Below are 14,768 nucleotides of genomic sequence, written 5' to 3'. Positions count from 1 at the left end.
CAATTCCCTAGATATTTTCTCATTCTGAGGACTGGATAAAGAATTTCCATATCAATCATAAAAAGTAAGAATGATAGAACTAAAGGTAATGGAGAGGATATGCCTAACTGATGTAGGTAACATTTTAGCGTAGCTCAGTGGGTACTGTATACCAAAAGAAATCATTGAATGGTTGTAATGAATAGGTATTTCTCAGTAATCTGATGCCTGTCATAATGGGTTCTAAGTCATTCTCTCATTATCATTTTAAGGTTACCTGCTTTCCTTCCTAATCAAGCAGAAGATAGGACATTTCTATCAGTAAGATAGCTTTCTCCCTATTTTTCTCTTCCAGAGCTCCAATTCTATTGCAGTGGAACTGAAGACTGTTAATATGATTTTTATGGATTACCACTTAAAACAAATTTTTGTTTTAACAGCAAAGGTTAGCTGTATGGGATAAAAGTCAAGGTTCATTAAGCCTATATCAGAATAATCTTTTTTTTTCCTTAAGAAAGGGATAAATAGATTTAGCATAAAACAAAGTTCATACTGAGATAAAAATAAGAAAAATGCAAAGCTACTATGATTTTAAATATTAATTTTCAACATTTAGTTTGCAATGGAAGATTATAAATAATCACAAAATAGAGAAAAGCAGTGTGTGTATATGTGTAAGGGAAAGATTCCTCCAACGAGCTTTATGAGATACTCTACTAAATTCTGGTCACCTCAAAATCATTAATAGATAAAATCATATGGAGAATAAATAAACACAAAACTGAAAAAATTTGCCAATGTTTTTATATTGATTTATCCTTTTCATAGATTAGAGTGGAACTACCAATATCAGGTATTCTAGATAGAAAGTGGAAATGGTATTTAAGAAGATAAAATCAGGAAGAGGGGCTAATATGACCAAATGTGCAACAGAAGCAATCTGGGCTGGAAGCACCACAATTTTGAAGGTTCTTGGGGATCGATTTTCAAGAACGTTCAAAGAAGGAAGATATTAAATAAATGGAAAAAAGCACCGGTGCTATTCATATCAATAAAGGCAACTGAGAATCCACACCTCTACTTTCTTATCTCCATAACATCTTTCTGAAAATCAGGCACCTTGAAAATAGGAGGAGGGAACAGCAGGTTTTTGTAAATTATTATTATTTTTTTTAAAGGCTATTGGGGTTAAGTGACTTGCCCAGAGTCACACAGCTAGTGTGTGTTATGTGTCTGAGGCTGGATTTGAACTTAGGTTCTCCTGACTTCAGGACCAGTACTCTATCCCCTGTACCACCTAGCTGCCCTGTAAGTTATTTTCTACAGAAGATTTTCACAGTCACATGAGTGACTCAAAAGTTCGGCAAATCTAAGACCCCATTATTTGTTGATTATATAAAATCAATCCCAAAGGTTAACAAGTGGTCTCCCATGCTTTTGATAAGATCATAAAAGAATCCTTAATAAATTAAACAACCAAGATATCCTCATTCAGTGATCCTTAGATCAATATAAAAGGAGACTCAAAATAAGGAGGCTTATGTTTGCCACAGTTACTCATCATTTTTGTGGAGGATCTCCTGAACAGAGTTCAGCTGGAAAAGGAAATGGGTTTCTCCAGATGCTCCTATATGTGGATGACTTTGCGTTGATTGTAACAAGCCCAGAAATACTATAGGTTATCCCCAGTTAGGTTCTTGGACACTCAGATGAAATTGTCCTTACTACATAGGCAAAATCAAATGGATAAAGAGCTTTTTATTGCCCAGACTATGTATGACATAGAGTTGTGGTCAGTCCATTGGGTTACACTAGTAGTTCTCAAACTTTTTTAGTCTCAAGAGCCTTTTAAACTAAAAAATTATTAAGGACCCCAAGGAGCTCTTAAGTTTATGTGGGTTATATATATTAATATTTGCCATACTGTAAATTAAAACTGATAACATTTAAAAATTTATTCCTTTAAAATAACTATAAACCTATTATGTTAACAGAGATTATATTTTAAAGGAAAAACAACTGTTTTCTGAAACAAAGAAATTGTGAAAAGAGTGCTGTTGTCTTACTTTTTTTTGGCAATTCTTTTAGAGGTCTAGCTTGATTAAAGACAGCTTGATTCTCATATCAGCTTCTGTGTTCGATTTGTTGTGATACATTGACTTGGTTAAAATATATGAAGAAAATCTAGTCTTATACAAATATGAAGTTGGAAAAAGGAGGTGTATTTTAATGGGCAAATAATACCTTACTATTAATGTGAAAATAGTTTTGACTCTGTGGGCCCCCTGAAAGGATTTTGGTGGACCACAGTTTGTAAACCACTGAGTAAGACCATCAGTCTGTATACATTTGGACAGTCATTGGAGATGGCTTATGGACTGAGACTGAGTAAGGAGAACATACTGGATTGTGTTTTGGAAACTACATAATATATTCAATAATCTGACTCTCTCTCTCTCTCTCTCTCTCTCTCTCTCTCTCTCTCACACACACACACACACACACACACACACCCCTCCCTTTTTAAGACCAATATTGTCTGGGTTATGCTATATAGCTTTAAATTATGGAATATCATGATCTCTGAACCATCAAAATTATGAATGATTCTAAGGGCAATGCAAAGACACATGTTGTATAAGTAAATTGTAACGCATAATGATTTACTCACAATGAGTGGTGTAGAAGACATCATTTTGGGAATGTATACTGAGAAAAGGATGTGGGCTGGTCATGTAAGGAAAGGGAGGGATAAGAACTAGACAGTCTGAGGGCTTCATTGGTACTCATGAAATGGAAAAAGGTTTTTAAAGGATTGTTTAGGGAAGGATATGGACAAAACTAGGATAGGATGAGAAGAGATGGATGGTCTGTGATGGCCACTGGTGTAAGGAGATCACTAATCCATTAAAGAATCAAAGTAAAGAAAACCAGGACATTAAATATTGTTCTTTTGTAAATAAAACTAGAGGGAAAAATAGAATGGCCCCAAATTATTATCAGTTCCATCATATGTATTGTTTAGAAATGGTTACTAAAAAGTAACTTGAATCACCAAATTATGTTTTCGTGATGCAACAGCTAAGGCCAAACTCATTCCTTGGCATTCTGAATGGTTTAGATACATTTCATCAGAAAGTTATTGTGTTCCTTCTCTATTTTTTTCATTAATTTATTGCAAATAATGGTGTCTGTGAGGACATAGTGATCTTGCCACTTATTTTCACATATTGGTACTTTGGTGAAACTGTTTTTTTGTGATGCAGTTACTCTCTTCTCTGATACAGATGACAACCTTTTCATGTCTTCTTATTCTTTACAGAATTCTGGCTTTGGAGTTAAGAAGATCTGAGCTCAAATCTGAGCCCGGACACTAACTAGCTTTGTGACCCAGAACAAGTCACTTAACCTCTCATAGCCTCAGTTTCCCCATTTGTAAAATAGACGTAATAGCACCTACCTCAGAAGGTTCTTGTGAGATTCAAATGATAATATATTTGAAGCACTTTGAAAACCTTAAAGGGTTATATAAGTGATGATGATGATGATGTCCTTCCATAAATCCTGTATCAAAGATCTAACTGATACAATGGAGGACCTTTTCTTATTTTTGCTTCCCTGAATAGAATGTCATATCCTGGAGTCAAAGATTGTTTCATTGTTGACTCTGTATCACCTGTGCCTAACACAGTGTCTAGCACAAACAACAACAACAACAAGAAGCATTTATATAGTACTTTAAGGTTTGAGAAGAACTTTATAAAGTATCTTCCTGATTCCAGGTCCAGTGGTCTATCCACTACATCATCTATCATTTTGTAAATACTCATTGATTGATTTTTTTTTGGTAAGCTGCCCATTAGATTGTAAACTTTTTCATTAGACTGTAAGTTCCTTCAGGGCGAACATTTTTTTTTTTTGCTTCTTTTTGTATCCTTCGTGCTTAGCATAGTACCTGGCACATAGTAGGCACCTAAATATTTATTGATTGATAGATACTAATGTACTGATTTTAAAATGTACTCAGGTTATCCTGGTATATCTCATTCTTGACTAGCCCACCTACCTTTCAGGTCATGTATGTTTTTTGATAAGGTCTTTTAGGCCATTCTTTCTTGATACACACCTTAGGGGAATTCAATGTCTTTTGTTTTGGAATGAGATAAGTGTGCCAAACAATAGTTTAGAGAAAAATTTTTTAGCCTGTTTTAATTATTTACTTCTAGAACAATTAATCAGATACTCTAATGTTTTTCATCACTTTTCTGGGAAGATTAGAAGTGTTTTTTTCTTGAGCCTAATCTTCTTACTGTAAAACTATTCTATTCTCCCACTCCATTCCAAGTCTTTCTCCTCAACTGGGATTAAAAAATCATCATTCCTTCATCTCATGACTGCCTAACTATTTTGATCCAGTTAGTTGACCACAGGGCTGAGTAAGACCAATTCTATCCTCATCTCTACTTTGGCATTCAAAAGAGGCTATAAAGATATTACATGCCTGTCTAGTTGATGCTAAGTTCAGAGTAGAAGTAGTTTCTTCACAGGCTGCACCCATATCACATAGATTCAAACACAAGTTCTTCCTAATTCTTGTCCTCATTTCTTTTCATTGAACATATGGAGCACCTCTCCTTCCCTTCTATAGGACAACAATGGGCTAGGGCTCCCCACAGAAAAGGTACTGATGTGACTGTATTGCTAAGTTTCTTTCTACTGCAACCATCCTAGGTGGAATAATGATGATAATGATAATGATGGTGATGATGATGATGATGAACACTTACATAAGCTCTTTAAGGTTTACAATACACCTTACATATATGGATAATCTGACGTCTTTGGCACTGGTTTCTCAGTACGCTGGTGGTTCTAGGCAATTTGAATGAGGAATCTTCCCAATTTAGCTCTCTTTCCTAAAGTCCAATACTTAGATATTCTTTTGATTAATATGGTCATTATTCACTTACTGTCTCCCATTGTCCTCTTTCTCTCATATTATCTTTCTCTCACTTGGCTTTTTCAAAACCCTCCAAAGAAATGTAAATCTAGAATGCAAGTGATGCTGCATAGCCCAAGGCAGTTCAAATTAATAGCTTTCTTTAAGATCCAAAGTTGGAAGATCAGCTCTAGAGAATCATAGAATATTGGAAGTGCACTCAGTGAGTTCAGAGGTGAATTATCTAGTCTAAGCCTTCATTTAGAGATGATGAAACCAAGGTCCAGAGAGGTCAACTAACTTGCCCAAGACAGCAGCTTTCTTGATTAGTTGGTGTCAAAAAAAACTAAATTTGAGTCCTATAACATTTACTAGCTGGATGAACCTGGGCAAGCCACTTGACTTCTCTCCACATTAGTTTGTTTCATCATCTGTGAAATGGGATGCTTGCACTACCTACTTCAAAGGGTTGTGAGGAATGTGCCTTTAACATCTGTTAAGTGTTATTGAAATGTGAAGGCTTATTATTATTATTATTATTGCTTTTCCTGCTCTACCACATGCCTCTTTCTTTTCATTCTATGCTGCTGGTGACACTCCTTCCAGACAAAAGACTAAGACATTAAAAGCCTGGCTGCACAGCAGGTGGTCATTTTTGTAGCATGTCAGCTTTTTCAAATAATCTATGTAGCAGATTAAATGAGGTAATATCTGTAAAGTGGTCATCAGAGTACCTGGTACATAGCAGGGGCTTAATAAATACCTATTTACTTCCCTTCCCATTGATAGTTTGGGAGCCATTTGTAGCTCTGTGGGACAGATTATAGTGACTATTGATGGCTTTCTTCAATGGTGACCATCAGTTGCAACTACCGCTGCTGTCATCTCTGAAACCTGTCTTATATCTCTATCCAAATATATGAGTAAACATCCAGAGAGATAGACAGATAGATCTTACATACATACATACACACACATATAGTATATCCTACATATAGTGTACATCCTACACTTATATACATATATACATATATATGTGTGTGTGTGTGTATATATATATATATATATATATATAAAATTTATATCTTTGTTGTTGTTGAGTTGTGTCCAACTCTATGTGACAAAAATCCATGGGGCTTTCTTGGCAAAGATATTGGAGAGGTTTGCCATTTCCTTCTCTAGTGTGTCTCTATTTTATAGACAAGGAACTGAGGCAAATAGGGTTAAATGACTTGCTCAGGGTAACACAGCTAGTAGGTATCTGAGACTGAATTTGAACTTAGATCTTCCTGACTCCAAGCCCACTGCACCACCCAGCTGCCCCTCAATGTATATCCTTCACACATAAAATGTATATCTTGCATATACATTGTATACCTGCTTACTTCCTACATGTATATAATATATAGATGTAAATTATACCTATGTAATTGATATATGTATCCTATAGCCTTACATACTAACTAGGGAAGGGAGGAGAGGCCAGCACAGTGGGTTGTCAGATCTAGCACTTTTCTAATACTGGCTGCTGGACTCCATGCCCTAACACCTCCTTTGGTACAATATGCCATGTACCATATTTACATCCCTTTAACATAATCCATGAAACCACAGACTTGTCTATAAACACTGTCCAAAGAAGGTCAGGTGTCAGAAATATTATAAGGACTGTGTTATGGTACAATCATACCTCTAGTAGAGATTAGTAGTATGTTCCTTGAGGACAGTCCAATGAAGATGGGATGTGTAATTAAGAAGCATGTAAGTCAGCTGTTCCAAAAGCTCACAGTCCTGGGGGCAGCAGGAGTGTCCCACATTTCTGGGTTCACTTGGATATGCAAAGGATAAAGGTCAGACAGGGTTATGCTTGATGGGGATTCTAAACATAGTTCAGGTCTCTACCAGGAGATCAAAGAACTTCCCAGGCTGTCCTGCTGACAAGGGAACAGCCCTGGAATTTTTTATATATCTAGACTAGGGCATCTTTAGCCGCTTCTCATATCATTGGCAGCTCGGTGGCATAATGAATAGCTAGATAGATTAGGAGACAGGAAAACAAGTTCAACCCCTGGCTCAGAAACTTACTAGCTTATTGGGCAAGCCACTTAACTGCTCTCAGACTCAGTTTCCTCATCTGTAAAATGAGAATATAATGGTATTTTCAGGGTTGTTGGGAGGATCAAATGAGGTCACATATGTAAGGTGCCCTGAGTGGTCACTTTGTGCGACATCTCCCCAAAGAATGCTGCTAACAAATGTATATGTAACTAAGACGTCGCCAGTATTTATTTGCATGTTATGGAGAGAATCCTCAAATCTCCCTCACCCTTGCTTTTGCCTCTGCCCTGCTTTCCCTTACCTCTTCTCTCTTCTCTTTCTTCTTCCCTCTCTCCCTCTCCAGTCTTTCTTTCATTCTCTTTTTCTTTCTTTGTCTTTCTTTCATTTTTTTCTTTCTTTAAAGATATATAGATGGACATATCTATAATAGAGAGATAAATACAGATAGACATCTAATTCTCTCCATATTTATACATATTCACTATAAAAGTATTTCACTAGTTACATTCAGGTCCATCTTATTGAACAGATGGCAGGCCTGTATCCCTTGGGCCATATCATAAAGTTTTGAGAATATTTTGCATACTGAGCAACTAAGAACCCAAATTAAGTTCTTGTGTACACAATTCAGAGAGTTCTACTTATATTCTTTGCACTTGGTGTAGGGACATGGCCCACATTTTTGATTTAAAAGATAATATACTCTGACAAACTCTGGGAGTTGGATTAGCATTTTTTAAATTTTTTCAAATAAATCAGCCAAAATTAACTCAATCCCTGAATTGTCCCTCAGAATTGTGCTAAGCAGGGGCAGCTAGGTGGCACAGCTGGCCCTGGAGTCAGGAGGACCTGAGCTCAAGTCCAACATCAGACACTTGAAACTAGCTGAGTGACCCTGGGCAAGTTACTTAACCCTGACTGCCTCACCAAAAAAAAAAAAAAAATTGTGCTAAGCAAAACTGCTAAGAAAAATTATTAAAGCTGCTCCTCAAGATGCTTACACTCTAGGTGGGGAAAGAGCAAGCATACAAAGAAAACTGAGTATATAATGTGAGATATAAGTAAGTATTAAATGACTGAAGGTGGAGTCTACTCTCAAGCAGTTTACAATTTAGTTCAGAGAGTAAAAACTGAGAATATAAGGTGAGCTATACAAGTGAAAGAGATCGTTTTGGTCTGGAGTGTCTGAGAAGGCTTCAGAGAGGTAAAACTTTGTCTGGAACTCGAAAAATGTATAGAATTCAGATAAATAGAGTGAGGAATAAAATAAATTCAGGCACTACCTCAAAAACCTAGTACAAATGCCACCTTCTAAATGAAACCTCTGTGCCTTGGAGCCCACACAGCACTTTGTTTATACTTTTCGTATGTTCTCATCATGGATTATTTTATTATTTATTTCTTAAATTGTAATAAATCCTTTGTACTATAGCTTGAGTGTGTGTGTGTGTGTGTGCGCGCACGCACGCATTTGTGTCTATCATATCTGTAGACTAGATTATAAACTCTAGAATGGGAGGGGGAACATTAGTTACCTAATCTCCCAACACTCCAATCTAGTGCAATGCCATGCACAAAGCAAGTACTTAATAAATATTGACTGAATTGAACTGGTTTAAAGGTTAAGCAATTTATCAAGTGATAGCAGTATGGGCTAACGATATAAAAGTTGATACTTTCATTCAAAATTCCTTTTAACATTTTTTTAATTTGTATATTTCATAAGGTTTCTAATAAACACTTGAATTCCTGGAAGATTATTATTATTATTATTATTTTGCTTAGAGAGACTTAGAGTCATATCCCCTTAGGGGGTAGGATTCTTGTAAATTTCCATATGTTGCCTGACTGAAAGAAAGCATGATACAGGTACAGTGCCTAAAAAGGAAATATGCACACTCCTGTAATCTAAAGTATGGGTAGTAAATCAAAAGTTTAATCTTTTACTCTTGAGAATATCGACTTCAAAATCACTGTTGCCTTTTCTCAATTTAGAGATGTTTACTTGAAATAATCTGTATGTATAGTTAACCATTTTCCTTTGGAAGGTAAATTGCATGAAGGCAGAATCAACTTTTTTTTAAAAAATTTAACACTGTCATGGCTCTATTCAAAACATGGTTGTATAAAAGTAATAACTTCAAAGTTTTTTGGGAGAGAAATTCTTAGACGACTTAACACACTCTATATACACGGCCTTACAAAGAGCATTAATAGGACAAAAGCCTCCCCAAAATATAAAACCCTTCCCTTACATATTTGCATGAAAATACCACCCACCAAGCAAAGTAAGTTTTAGAAGTTATTTAGAGGCTCTAGGTATTAACTTTTAAAATAAAAGAACTATACTAATTCTGATTGCACAGTAAGATGATTTTTTAAAAATGTAGATTAATTTTAAAACAGGTATTTTGGAAGCCTAAAGTAATATATGGAATTTAAGAATGCAAAGTGTCCAAAATGCTGCATTTCAGCTGTTAAAAATGAGTAAACTATTAGTCAAGCATCCCATCACTCCACCAACTCTGTCCCAAGAATTTGATTTCACTTAACCAGTCAAGCTTTTTGTTAATTTGGTTTCTCTACAGATAACTCTGTAATTATACTCCTATAGGAACCCCAAAGCTACTAGTCACATTCTTTAAACCCCAAGGAGAAAAGATAAAAATACTACTGTCTTAAGTAATTTAAATGTGACCCAGTAGAGAAGTATGACTTCGGTTCAAAGAGACATGGTCACCATTTGTTGGTGCTGATTTTTAAAAAGTTAAGTTACAAATACTAAAAACTTATCGGAAAGAAAATTCTTGAGATAGTCAAGATCAACAAAGAGCAATTGTCTGGAAAATTGAGCCTCCATGATAAAAAGTGGGGAATATATTTTTCTATTTTTTTAAATTTAGAATTCATATAAAACATGGAAACTTAATAGGAAAAAACACACACAGGTGCACACATACAATTACAGTTTCCCCAAATTCTTTTCTTTATGGATATCCACTTTAAAACAAATCTTTATCTGAAAACCAATCTAGTTTCAAATATTTTTGCCAACTGCCTAATATATGCCATTCAGATGTCTTAAAAGTTGGTTATGCTTCATACTGATGGGAAGAGTAATTTAAAGTTCTATTCAGGAAAATAAAATATGCTTTGCAGATCTCCAGTCTGCAGTGTGCAAATCGTGATTCAGGAATCAGACATTAAATGTAAAATCTATCCATAGATAGAATGCTTCATTAAACATTCACAGACAGCTATTTGACATATAAGGAATCCCCTCCGACTTCACCGATACAATTAATTCACAATATCAACCAGGAGAGATTCAGGGTAAGCAGAGGCTTTTGAACAAAGTTATGTGGATAATCATGTCTGTATTTGAGACAATTTTAGTCAATCCTCTCATTCAAGGGTAGCCTATGAGAAATCCAAGCAAAGCAAGAAAAGGCAGTTGAGGGAAGGGCCTACAGTTTTTGCAGTCTGTCTTCCATTTGGTGGGATAGAAATCAGAAAGGGCAAGGAAACAGCCCTTAAATACCTTAAAGAACCCTGTCATGCCATGACTTGTAGCCTAAAAAAGAAAGGGTTCACATATATGCTCAGAACTTGGAAAACACGATATTTTCTTTTAAACACAAAGACCTAAACAGCCACCTGGTTTGAGACAGGTTTCATCAGCCTCTCCAACAATGAACTACAAAAATGCTATTTCTGAACAGAACCCTCACCATTCTGCTTCTGATTTAATTATGTAACCACACAAAAAACTGTTAGCATCAAAAAACCCACTATCTTCTAACTAGACCTCTGGCTAGCTCTGAAGAATATAATCAACTTTTTCATCTCAAAGAGAGACTGTTGACTTCTCATATTACAGCATATAACAGCAACTTTGATTTCAACTAGTTTATAAATAACTTGAAAAGCTTATGAATGAAATGCGCCATAGTATACCGTAGAAAACCTGCCATATTTTAATTGTGAACTAATTATGACCAAAACATTGAGCCTGAATAAGAAAATTAAGATTTTAAATGAATTGCTAGGGAATTTGATAATGGGGTCAATCATTGCATAGGACTGATTTTTTTTCTATATACTGTATGTGATCACTAACAAGGTAACAAATCTTATTTGGAATGATAAAAAGGCAAAAATAGTAAAAACCACACCTTTCTTATAAAAAGTTACATGCTATCTTCTGTAGGGACAGCATGGTACATAAAGAAACAGAGATCGACAAGATCACTCTATTGCAAACTGTAGAATAATGGAGTCTGGTCCATTTAACCATCTTCTTCTCCTTTATCTTCAATATCTCATTTCTTCTTTTCTCCTTGAATACTTTATTCTTTTTCCTCTTCATCTCCTCCTTCTTCAATATAGTCATCATCATTATCGTCATCCTGAATTTCTTCCTTCATTAGGTATGAGAGACCCACCTCCTCTTCTTCTCTCTCTAAATCTGAACCTGCTTAATCTTCATCTTCCTCCTCTTCCTCATATCCTCCTGGTGGACCTGCTTCATCCTCTTCTTCATCTTCATCATCATTCTCTTCATCAATCTTCTTCCCCCTCTTCAGAATCTGGTGCTTCATTATCTTCCTGATCAAATCCATCTAGATAGGTAATTTGTTGAAGCAGTTCAAAAATACTTTCTCTATAATTTTGCAGATATGTGATCTCACAATTAAGCAAGTCAAGGCTTTTCAAGCTTTTAAGATTTTGCAGAGCTTCTACTATGCTGAGGTCTTTGATTTTGTTGCCACTCAGATTGAGGTAGATGAGATTTGGGCATTTTTCTGCCAGGGCTTCCAGGCCCCCAGAAATAATATTATCACTAAGTTCCAACTTCCAAAGTTTATTCAAGCTGAGAAGCCCAGCCAGCGAGGTGAGTGCCATATTGACCATGCTCAGAAATTCTAATTCTTTGAAAGTATCATTGAGACCTTCAATTTCCCCGTTGACAGAATGACAGTTATCCAGGACTAACTGTGTCACCTCCTCGGGAGCTCTGTTCCTTAACTCCAGGTTAATCTTCTGTTTCATTTTCATCTCCATGTCCTCCTCCTCCTCTCCCACTACTCACACTCCTCCCTTCCCCTTTCTCTTTCTTTCTTTCCCTTCCCTTTCCAACCACCCTCAAATAAAAATAAAAGGTTAGGAAAAGAATGAAGAGATACCGAAAGGGAAAAGATTACACCAATCACCACTAGAAAGGGGAGAAGGGATGAGAATAGCAAATGGAGTCAGTGGAGTTGGGACTCAAACTCGGTATCCCCACCGCCTTCTCCATACACTCACACGTGTGAGCACATACACATACACACACACACACACACACACACACATGCAGTTCCTTCCTTTTCAGTGGCTGCTCAGCTACTGAGCTGCCATGACACAGCGCAGCCAACCCCCTGAGAGTCAATTTCTTTCAACTTTGATAAATTTAGTTTTTGAATAACAGAAACATTATATGGCTTTATTTTCATTTACCTATTTTTTTTCTGAATAATGTCACATTATCATTTTACTGTTAAAGCAAGATGGAAAGACATGGCATTTAATTACCTGATTTTCTGACACTTGTAGCTGGTTGGTCAGATTATTAATCATAGACTCAGTTTCCTCAGATTTCTTGACAGCATCCCCTGAAAGGCCTAGAGAACCATTACAGCTTGGACCTCCACAAATTCTGTGCCCGCCAGCATCTTTACACAAAGCTCCCCCACAGGGCGCAAGAAGACATGACAAGTTACCTGGTATTCCACATACCTAAAAAGAGAATTTGTTGTCAAGAAGCTCCTTGTGTGAACTGCAAAAACTCAGAAATTTGATGCTGAAACAGGACATATTAAAAATTCCATTTAATGAAATTATGAATGAGCACAGCAATTGTTAATATTTGCCTGAAAGCAATCACTGCACATGGTCTGATGTCCCAAATTTTATTGCACCTAAGTATCTTTAATTTTTTATGATCATATTTAAAGAGCATTACATCAACTAATGTATTTTGTGTTTCTCGCTGACTTGTAAAAAACAAAAATATTAACTAGGGTAAGACAAAGTTAAAATTTTCAGGGCTACCAGATTTTATAGTAATACATTCTAGTGTAAGTGATGAAAAAACACCCATGATGTTTCAGAAACAATAGTAGACCAGGAGATTAATAGGTACTATCTCTATCATTTGGATTTTGAAAATGTTGCCTGAGGAAAGCCCCCCCACCCCCACCACCTTTTTGGATATTGGGGGTCAGTCTAGCCTCGACTGAAAGTGCAGTGGCCACATTCAAGGACCTGATCTCATTAGTGATTGGCACAGGAGTTTCAACCTGCTCCATTTCTGACTTGGCCTGGTTTGTCTCTCCTTTGGGCAGCCTGGGGAGTGAGGGAAAGAATAACCATATTGGTGTTGGACTTGGGGTGGACACCCCATAGGCTTAGCCCACTGCAGCTCAGAACTCCAGAGCTCAAGCAAACCACCAGCCTTAGCTTCTACAGTGGCAGGGATTACAGATGTGCATCACTATAACCAGCTAGAGAGGCTTTCAAGAAGGAAAACAAAATGTGAGGGAAGAAAAACTGAAGAGATAATGAAGGTAATGAAAAGATAATCACAGGACAATTTTAACATGCAATGTTTTCTGTTTACCTTTTCATTCAATTTTTGGATATCTGGAGTCTGAATCTGTTTTAATTTTTCTAGTGAGAAGTCTGCTTTTGAGGTTAGTCCATCTATCATAGTAAGCAAATCATTCCTGGTATTTTCAGAATGTTTCATGATAAGAGTTGTCTCATTAATTTTCTGTTCCATAGATAATGACATCTGATAATATTTCTTGATCTTCGAGGCATCTGTATCAATGTAAATTATTGTGAAAAGATAGTTGAGAGAACAGCATGTTCTACATCAGATATAGATATATCTATATCTTGATCCCTCCCAGCAGCCAGTGCCTTCCCCTCAAATTATCTCGAATCCATTTTGCACATACCTATATAAGTTGTTTCTCTCTTACCATACATACATTCCTATATTGTAAGCTCCCTGAGGGCAGGGGCTCTTTCACTTTTGCTTTTGTGTCCCCAGAACTTGGTATAGCTCCAGGTATACAAAGGATCACATCATATAGGTTTAGAGCTGGCAGAGATCTTAAAAGTCATTTGGTCTAATCCTTTCATTTTACAGATAAGCAAACTGAGTCCCAGAGAGGTTAAATAACTTTAACCTTTAACTAATGTCACAGAGTAGTAATCATCAGAGGTGAGATATGAACTAGAGTCTGTGACTCCATGTTTAGTATTGTTTCTCTGTGCCAAATCTTAATAAATGTTTGTTGGTTGATTAATTGAAGACAATAGTCCTATGATGTGTTTACTTTCTTCTTCAAATAACACCCCCCCCCAACATTGGTTCTTTCATTCTCTTTGAATTTACATTTAAAGCTGTAGAGCTATAGACTGCCTGCTTATTCAGAGCAAGTTTGCCTAGCAGTATTATGGACCTTATAGGAAAATATATGGAAGGAAAGAAAGCAATCTGGCCATGTCCTCATGCTCCTTGAACACATATTATATGTGTTATATTCTATTCTATTCTATCTTTTACCTTTACATTGCATATTGATTGATTGGTTGAACACTCTTTAGAGATACACATTTCTGCTTTTATCTGTGTTATGTTTTTGGTCTCTGCCATATGCCATAGTTTAATTTTTGCAAAGTCTCTTTCCTGTTGTGCAAAAAGTTCTAAGTCTTCTTACCCCTCCCCCCCATTAAAAAC

General features: G+C 36.2%; 1 protein-coding gene and 1 pseudogene across 6 annotated transcripts in view; both read right to left on the bottom strand.

Annotated features, from left to right (window-relative positions):
• Nucleotides 1–14,768, bottom strand: part of LAMB4 (laminin subunit beta 4) — a 155,658-nt gene that overhangs the window by 24,612 nt on the left and 116,278 nt on the right. For 5 of the 6 annotated variants that reach the window (XM_027838868.1, XM_027838867.1, XM_027838871.1 and 2 more), the window contains 2 exons: nucleotides 13,638–13,840; nucleotides 12,551–12,754 (listed from right to left, as the gene is read on the bottom strand). In XM_027838868.1, the coding sequence (XP_027694669.1) occupies nucleotides 12,551–12,754; nucleotides 13,638–13,840 (407 nt within the window). The remainder of the gene's footprint in view (nucleotides 1–12,550; nucleotides 12,755–13,637; nucleotides 13,841–14,768) is intronic. The other variant, XM_027838872.1, reaches the window with a different exon arrangement.
• On the bottom strand, nucleotides 11,335–12,034 carry LOC114025425 (annotated as a pseudogene).

The sequence above is a fragment of the Vombatus ursinus genome, unplaced genomic scaffold (assembly GCF_900497805.2).
Source record: "Vombatus ursinus unplaced genomic scaffold, bare-nosed wombat genome assembly UNPS02014830.1, whole genome shotgun sequence".
NCBI classification, from domain to species: Eukaryota; Metazoa; Chordata; class Mammalia; order Diprotodontia; family Vombatidae; genus Vombatus; species Vombatus ursinus.
Note: the sequence above shows the minus strand (reverse complement) of the source record. Positions and strands in the feature narration are given on the sequence as shown.